Source organism: Erythrolamprus reginae, chromosome 2 (assembly GCF_031021105.1).
Source record: "Erythrolamprus reginae isolate rEryReg1 chromosome 2, rEryReg1.hap1, whole genome shotgun sequence".
Taxonomy (NCBI): Eukaryota; Metazoa; Chordata; class Lepidosauria; order Squamata; family Dipsadidae; genus Erythrolamprus; species Erythrolamprus reginae.
In genome coordinates this window covers 71,808,956-71,818,193 of record NC_091951.1, presented here as the reverse complement: position 1 = coordinate 71,818,193, position 9,238 = coordinate 71,808,956, and the positions used below count along the sequence as shown (strand labels likewise).

Below are 9,238 nucleotides of genomic sequence, written 5' to 3'. Positions count from 1 at the left end.
AAAGGAGTCCACCAAGGCTGTATACTGTCACTCTGCCTATTTAACTTATATGGAGAGCACATCATGAGAAAGGTGGGACTAGATGAAATAACATCCTCGGATATGCAGAAAGTGAAGAGGAACGTAAGCGTTTCTTGACGTGGGTGGAAAAGGAGAGTTCAAAAGTTGGCTTGAAATTCAACATTAAGAAAATTAAGATCGTGGCATCTGGCCCTCTCAATTCCTAGCAAATATATGGGAAAGAAATGGAGGTAGTGACAGATTTTATTTTCCTGCAGATGGGGACTGCAACCAAGAAATAAAAAGATGCTTGCTCTTGGGAAGGAAAGCTATGGCAAACCTAGACAGCACACAAAAAAGCAGAGACATCACCCTGCCAACAAAAGTGCACATAGTCAAGGCTATGGTTTTCCAAGTTGTATGGCTGTGAAAGTTGGACCATAATAAAGGCTGAGGAACAAAGAATCGAGGCCTTTGCACTATGGTGCTGGTGGAGACTCCTATGAGTTCCTTGGACTGCAAGACGATCAAACCGGTCAGTCCTAGAGGAGATTAACCCTGACTGATCTTTAGAAGGCCAGATCCTGAAGATAAAACTCAAATACTTTGGCCACCTAATGAGAAAGAAGGACTCACTGGAGGTGAGACTAATGCTGGGAACGATTGAGGGCAAAAGAAGGAGGGGACGACAGTGAATGAGGAGGCTGGTTGGGGTCACTGAAGCAGTCAGTGTGAGTTTAGATGGACTTCAGAGGATGGTAGAGAACTGGAAGGCCTGGAGGAACATTACCCATGGGGTTGTAAGGGGTTGGAAACTACTTCACAACTAACAACAACTAACCACAATATTCCAGTGGATCTACAGTACATACTCAACATTGTCTTTATGACAAGAATCTGATTGTGAACTCTCCCTTTCTTTTATCCACTTCAAATTTATTAAGTACCTGGAAAGGTCCTGCATCAAGGTAATTTTGTTGTAATCATTTATCTTTTACAATTAAGAGTGTTGACCAAATCATTTCTTTTACAGACATAAATTATATGTAATAGCCATGATCTTTTACACAATCCTTGCTGAATTACAGTTCTCCGTTTGGAATTTTTATTCATATCTGTAATGGGAGAATATCAAGACTTGAATAGGAAGCATGACTCTTTGCTGCTGGTGCAGCAGAAGTGAGCAGCAAGATTAGCTCGAATTAGTCTTCTAGTATGACAATTCCCACCTTCCCCATATATTTATCATTGGTCCATGCACAGTTGGGGAAAAAAGGTACGATATGGCTTTTTATGAGTAACTTTGTATTAAACAAGTATCAAACCCAACTATCTGTCGCTCAAGGAAACCCCTTAGTCTTTTCTTTAAAATGAAATCCACATGTCCATAGACTGCTAAATCTGGACTACCGTACTCCACCATTCTGTGTGATATTCTTTATAAAGAATTGCCTTCAGAGAAGTTAGCAAGCAGAAGGAGATGGGGAAATCATTCAGAAATCATCCAGAATGAAACAACGAATACGCAGACACACACAGACACACAAGCAATGTATCTCACTCCTCTGCTTCTATTTCACCATCCAACAAAGAACTTCTTCCAGGGTGCTGCCTCTTCTCTTCACCGTGGACTTTGCTTATCTTATCTAGCCACTCTAGCAGCAGGTTACCTTTGTTGCATTCAGAGGATTCCTGTGGGTCACAGAGAATATTATTGTCTGGGGTCTGTGAACCCAAATACCTCTTGCCTGGATGTTGCCGCTTCTCTAAGGTTTCTTCACTCTCAGTTTCATCATCCCAACTTTGCTTGCCAGGGTGCTGTCGCTTGGTGTAAGGCAAGAACCTCTTGCCTGGATGTTGCCTTTTGGATAATTCATTCAGATAAACTAACTGGCTGCTTGGAATGCTGAGGATTTGATCCGAGAGAGATCTTCTGCCAGGATGCTGTCTCTTCTCCAAATCCATTACCACCCTCTTCCCAGGGTGCTGCCTTTTGGTGATCCAATCCAGTTGAGAAGCACCTGGCTCTGTACAAATAAAGGTTTCACATTACTGCACATTTGGAAATTGCCAAAGGGTTGTTCTTGTGCAAGTTATAATTATTCAATTTGACTCAGGAAGACTTAGGCACAATTGGTTAAAAAAAAAGATCATGGTCAAAACAAGGGTTTAAAATATAATATTTGGTGGTGGATTATAAATAAGGGAGTAAGACTATTCCCTGGAGTTGACAAGATCTTTGAGAATATATTATGGGATAGGTGTTTAGAGTTAGGGATGTTTAGAAACAAGTAATTTGGTTTTTTCTTTCTTTTTGTTAATGTTTGTTTTTTTGGTTAAAAAGGGCGATTAAGCTAGGATAAGGATTCTGAGATGTATATGAAATAAATAAATATGTATGAAAATTGAAAGTTAGCCCTGTTAGAGCTCTCTTTGGCCCAAATGTACTAGATGAGTAAAAGTAATGGATTAGATTTATTAGCTAATGGCGTTGCAAATTTGATTAAGGATACTGGAAATTTTTATATTTGATTTTTCACATGACAAAAGAAAAGGGATTTGTGGGATGATAAATACCAAAGGTAAATGGATAATTATTGTACTGTAATGCAGATTGATGGTATATGACATTGTACATGTTTTTTGAGTGGAGAAAAATAAAAAAAAATAACCCAAAAGAGAATATGTTATGGGTACCTTTGTGAAATGGCTAATGTAATAGGGCTTGTTCATTTCCAAAATGGCTGCCATACCCAGTTTACCAGATTGTCCATGCAGATTCTCAGTCATCCAGGTCATGGTTGTCCCAAAAGGTGCTTTTTTTTCAAGAGGCAACTGGGCTTTCTTGTTTGTCTTTGAAGATGTTTCGCTTTTCATCCAAGAAGCTTCTTCAGCTGAAGAAGTTTCTTCGGTGAGAAATAAATCATTTTTCAAAGAAAAACAAGAAAGTCCAGTTGCATCTTAGAAAAAAAGCATATTTTGGAATTTACCAGAACGTTACCTGCATTCCTCCAGCCCCTCCTCCCACAGGTTGCTCCTCCCAGTTTAAAATTGCCTTTCTTGGGCAAGTGGGCTTTGCGATTTTGAACTATCAAATTGTAGGTGCCCATCACTGATGCTTTGAATTGTAGCTGCCCATCATTGGGCACAGACAAGTATCCATAGACATATGAGTGGATTCTACTTGAAAACAGATTCTAAATGCAAAAATTCCAGAAATATCGTGAATACCTTTTCCAATATTTGACTGAAACCTCTGACTGAAGAACATGACTTGAAATGATTGATTGGACAGCTATTTGGGAAAGTGGAAGGAGAATGGTGGTTTGAGTGGTGGTTTCACTATTAATAGAGGAAAAGGTTGGACTCCTTCAATATCAGTAACACATTGACATTAAAATAATGTGCAGCTCTCATGTGAGATTCCATACACTCGTCAAGCATAGTCTTATAATAAGTGTTAAATTATTCACAGAGAGGTTTGGCTACAGGCACAAGAAATACAGCCTTGTATATTCTGAGGGCAAGGAACAATTTTTGGACATTCCTCACAAGATGTTGCTCTTCAGGAACTTCATTTTACACACGGCTGTTTATAAAAAAGAATATCTTCCAGCTATCACTAGACTTCCTCCATTTAGATAGAGAATCAGAGGGAAGATTCAAACATACGGAATGGTATGTGTAGAGTTCTTTGGATAGATTTGCCATTCTTTGATCTGCCATCAACTCCATTATCAAAGTCAGTATGACAGAATGGAAATAGCGACCCTGTCTGCCATTCAGTCATATAACACCCCAGGCAAACATGCTATAGGTCAGCGATGGCAAACCTATGGCACGGGTGCCACATGTGGATTGTGGAGCCATATCTGCTGGCACACAAACCATTGTCCTTGTCCTAGCTCAGCTCCAACATGCATGTGTGTGCCGGCCAGCTGATTTTTGACTCACACAGAGGCTCTGGGAGAGCATTTTTGGCTTCCAGATAGCCTCTATGTGGATGGGGAGGGTGTTTTTACCCTCCCCTGGCTTCAGAGAAGCCTTTGCAGTCTGGGGAGGGTGAAACACAAGCCTTCTGAGCCCACCAGAAGTTGGCTATTTCCGGCATCCAGAGGGCCTCCAGGGAGGCGGGGAAAGCTGTGTTTTCCCTCCCCAGGCATTGAATTATGGGTGTCTGCACTCACGCATGCACAATAGTGCACAGACACACTCTTTCAGCACCCAAGGGAAAAAAGGTGCTATAGGTGATAGCAAGAATCTGAGAAAAGAACCCAAAAAAGTTTCTTCCCCCACACACAATAGAAAACCTTAGTCAATTCAAGTTCCCACTGGGGCAGCTGGAGCTTGAGTTGATTAAAAAACCGTCATGACATTGATTGTAGGGAAATTGGGAAGGGAGAAAAAGAAGAAAGATATCCCCAGGTGATTCAAGATCACCTAAGTGAAACTGGCAGGAAGCCACTATAGCATCTGTCCAGTGAAGGGCTATCAAAATGTTTATCATCACACTGTGGGCATGGCTTATGCAGGGCACTCGGCATTTTCTTTCAACATCTTTCAGTGCAAATTGGGTGCTCTGGGGTGGAGCTCCATTTTCGCTATCCCACTGCGCTCACCCTGTCCGGGCAGTAGCCCACCCCTGGATCTCTCTGTCCTGCACAGATAACCTGCAGAAGAAAAGGATCCAAAGACACCAGATATCCAGCTACATTTTGATTGGAAACCTTAATTAAGTCACTGGAGAATTTAACAGCAATTGCATTTCAGGACAGGAGTAATGTCTTATTATCATAGACATTAGTATTGCTGACAGAGATCTAATTAATCCCAGAATGATAGTACAATTAAGCCATTAAACTTGTCCACATTCTCTTTTCCTTTGAAGGCAGACAAGAGATGGAGGCAAAGTGGAAGAATTATAGGACTGTCACATTGCTTAGTTATCAGACTGGAAAAATAAAGCTTTCCAAAAAAACCCCCAACAACCCTGTTGTCTTTATATCCTTGTTACATTTAGGAGAAGGGAAATGGTTGATATGGTTCACATGAAGGCCTTTGAGTTCTGTATTTGTCTAATCCTGAAAATTTATGATCATTGGCCTAAGGTAGAGTGAGCCCTGTATAGAGATGTCAAGAAATGTGGGGAAGCAGAAATTGTAACTTTCTGACTATTGTATCAAAACCACCAGCTACCTATTTTTTTTTAAAAGAAAGCAGAGCTATACATGTCGCATAATACATTCTGGCCTGTGGCGAATACCCTGTGGCTTTACAGAGAGTGGAGTGAAGAGCCCTACACCACTATTACTGTTAAACAAAAAATCAATAAGCAGTCTAGTCAACTAAATGTTGACTGCCCTGAATACGAGCTGTTCTTCAGAGCTCTTTCCCAACACCGCTGGGAAGGGCAAATATTAAAATTTAAAATTATAATAGTGGCTTGTTTATTTGAACGTTGAATATACTGTAGTAGAAAATAAGAGATCTTAACTGCTCTAAACTTGACTGTAAAAAACATGACTTTAACAATCGAGTTGTTGAAGCGTGGAACTCATTACCGGACTCAATAGTGTCAACCCCCAACCCCCATCATTTCTCCCTTAGACTCTCCACGATTGACCTCTCCAAGTTCCTAAGAGGCCAGTAAGGGGCTAACATAAATGCACTGGTGTGCCTAACGTCCCCTGTCCAATTGTCTTTCCTTATCTCATATATCATATATATTCTCTCCCTCTCATATATTTCTCTTCTTTTTTACATACTATCTTTATATATATTACTCAATGTCTATTCTCTTCCATATGTATTGTGTATTGGACAAAAAATAAATAAAAATAAATAAAATCTTTTTTCCAGGGAGACTGGTCTAGCCTTCCCAGAATTGGCGTGCTCTGTAGATGTTGAATTACAATCCTCAAAACCCCCCACCAGCATACAACTGAAAAATTTAGGATTTCAAATTTGCTTTAAGATATAACACAACTCTTCTCCATTTCAGCAACCAAGAAAGATGTGCTGTATATTTTAGCAGTTGTCTCTCCCCGCTCCACTTCCACCAGCTTAAAAGAGGGAAAATACTATGAAGATTTTTTCTGAGCAGAAATTGTGCATGTAAACAAAACAGGAACAAGAAAGGAACTTTCACCAGTTATGTAACCATAGAGGTTCTCGTGTTCATATTTACCTTTATCCACATCCTCTCCTGCATCTTCTACTTTTCCAAAAATGGAACTTAAGATGAGGCTTTCTGCCTCTGGCGAGAGGTCATCAAAGAGACTCTTTTCATCGTTCTCATCTTCTTCTGGAAATTGCTGCCCCACGTTGACACAGACACTAGTAAAAACCAGGACTAGAAACAGCAGCTGCCGCCAAATGGAGATGGACATGGCAAAGCAAGATCCTATAAGCAGAATGTAAAGAAAATTGGTTTTTTTAAAAAGGTGTAGAAAATGCAGCATTGCTAATCACTTGGGAGGAAGTGGCGCATGGAGGGGAGATATGAAAGACACACTCTTCTGTTTTTATTCACTTCTAATGAAACTACCCATGGGAATGATTACTTGTCACTTTAATTTTCTGCAAGCTCACTTAGGTTTCCCTAAAGATCTTCATATGAATTTGATGTTCCTCCCTGAGCAAAGATGAGAACTACAATATGAGAAAACAGTCTGATTTATTCTTTTTTAAACATGTGGTTTATCTGAAGCCTATTCACATTAAAGATCTAAGGCTATATAAACTTCGTATCAATGCATCAGAACAAGTTATGTGTCATATTATATACTGTACACCATTTCTTTTGAATGTTTTATATCTGAAGTAGAATACCTATACAGAATTATCATAACATGAATACAATGCTTGTATTATACTGTGCTGTCAAATGATGCTTTAAATCCGCATGGTTCAATTACAATTTTCATTAAAATCACTCCGTGTTTTTTACGCCAGTCAAATAGATTCTAATGTTTTCAGAACATTTGAAAATGAGAGGAAACCTGTTCTTTTTTTAACACATAACTAAATGACTTAAAACACATTTTAACTTTGCTGGCAAAGTTAACAGCAGTTGCAATTTTCAAGATCTTTTCTATCTGATTCTTTGTTGTGAGCAAACAATTAACACTTATCCTTTTGAGAGACAGAGAGAGAGAGAGAGAAAGGAAGGAAGAAAGAAAGAAAGAAAGAAAGAAAGAAAGAAAGAAAGAAGGGGGGGGAGAGAGAGATTTTGTCATTTCCATTACCCCTTCAGGTTGAAAATGTTACAAAATAAGATTAAATTCAGAAGGTATATTTTTCCAATCCAGTAAATAGCCTGCTTTATTAACTACTCAGAACAATTGAATAACAGCTGTGCACAAATAGATAAATCTGTGAGATGTTTATAAGAAAGGAAAAGTTTATGTAGGCAAGACAGCCTGCAGAGGGAAAGTAAATGGAATTTATTACCTTCCTTCCAGGTGCTTTAATCCTTGGCTCAGGTGGTGAAAGAATTGCGTCGGCTCACTATTTTTCTGTAGCTACTTACACGTTTCAGCTTCAAAGTTGCCTTCCTCCGTTGAATCACAGATGACATCCACCAGAAGTGCTCCTGAGTTCTTTTGGGTAGATTAAGTCTTCTTCCCTTCTTATAGAGCGCTGCCTCTGGACCAATTATGCAAATAGTTGTGAGGTAATATATGTGATGTACTGTGTTGCTCCTGCCTCCTTTCATTGATGTCAGGGATCTGAAATTTGTGCGCATGTTAAAATTCTGACAGTTGTGAACTGACCTCACTTCGCTAAGGGTTGCTGGAAAAGAATTGCTTCAGGAAATAAGATAAGATGAGGGATATGGCTGTGTGTATATGTCAAACAATTGTTATGAGCCAAGCCAAAGCAGGTCATTCATGAGATCTGAAGAGCAAAATAGAATCAATAAACGATATTATTTGCAATTTCTTCTCTTTTTATGGTGTCCTCTTACTTGTGAATTTGCAGTTCAGTAACTGAGAGTTTGCTAGACTATAATTCACAGTTCTCTCATTTCCATATAGATTCTCTTCGTGCAAAATCTTGAATTTTACAGAAAGCAGGCAGTGTTCCCTCTAATTTTTTTGGGGAGTGGGCGGAAAAGTATAGTGTCTGAGCAGCAGTCCCTTCGGGACTGGGCGGCACAGAAATAATAAATAAATAAATAAACAAACAAACAAACAAACAAACAAACAAATAAACTAACAAACAAACAAACAAACAAACAAATAAATAAAAAAACCATTTGCCTCAGAGAATTTCAAAATAAAATACTGTACTGTGTGTCTATAACAGTGAGCTCATAATAGGGCAACTCTATCAATATCAAAAATACTTAAATAGTTGAGCTAGTTTCAAACTAGATTTTGATTTTCTTTCTCTCTTCCTTACTCCCATTCTTTTTCTTTCTCTTTTCCTTCCTCTCTTTGTTCTATCTGTTTCTCTCTCTTCCTCTCTTCCTCTCTCTCTCCTTCCCTCTCACTCTTTTCCTCTCGGCTTCTGGGCAGGTTTGGAAAACTTTGAGTTGATGATGATTTTTAAGTGAGCGATTGCTCACTGCTCAGCTTAGAGGGAACTATGAAAGCAGGACAAGATTTCATTTGGGTAGCAAAGTGCTTTGTGAGTGATGACCCTCTGTTTTCATCTAGAAAGGTTTCTATGTTCAGTTCAGAGATGCTTTTTTCCTACTCATTTGTATATGGGAGATTTGCTATTTCAATTTGAAAAAAGTTGCAATCTAGAAAATACACAAACATGAATGTGCTATACAACCATATCAGATTGTGACATCCAGTTTCTTCCTTGTATATTTCATGATATTCTGGACTTTTACAAAATCCTTCATTTTCATGTCTCATTTTTCTACAGTGAAGGTTTCACTGTTCTTTACAATCTTTTCAAATAAATTTATTCAAACTTAAATATTTTTTAAAACTGCAGTAAAAGCCTACATCCAGATGGCCAAATCCTGATTAAAAGTTATGTTAACATTTTGTTAAATTCTCTTGAACCAAACATTGAGTGGATCAAAATAATTTGTTTGAAATAAATTAAACTTTGAAGTTTTCTGTTATTTATCAATGAATGAATAACCTAATGTTTCCACCAGCTGCAGTAAGGGATAGATTCAATATATTTTCAAGACATTTCTCTGCCTTTCACATGTACATGTTTATCAACATGTTTTCAAGATAATCTGATGGTCAAGGAAGGTGAAATTGCC

General features: G+C 38.6%; 1 protein-coding gene across 1 annotated transcript; it reads right to left on the bottom strand.

Moving 5' to 3' along the window:
* Positions 1-905: 905 nt before the first annotated feature.
* On the bottom strand, positions 906-7,546 carry TRH (thyrotropin releasing hormone). The gene is made up of 3 exons (XM_070735752.1): positions 7,453-7,546; positions 6,188-6,403; positions 906-2,027 (listed from the first exon to the last, which is right to left on the bottom strand). Exons 2-3 carry the CDS (start codon positions 6,387-6,389, stop codon positions 1,558-1,560), a joined length of 672 nt encoding a protein of 223 aa, XP_070591853.1. The 5' UTR covers positions 6,390-6,403; positions 7,453-7,546; the 3' UTR covers positions 906-1,557.
* Between the last annotated feature and the right edge of the window lie 1,692 nt (positions 7,547-9,238).

What these genes read in the sequence shown, in the direction of transcription:
- TRH (XM_070735752.1), bottom strand. Translation starts at nt 6,389, where the DNA reads ATGTCCATCTCCATTTGGCGGCAGCTGCTGTTTCTAGTCCTGGTTTTT. An exon ending in AGGAGAGGATGTGGATAAAG is followed by an intron (nt 2,028 to 6,187) that starts GTAAATATGAAC and finishes TTATTTGTACAG; the next exon opens with AGCCAGGTGCTTCTCAACTG.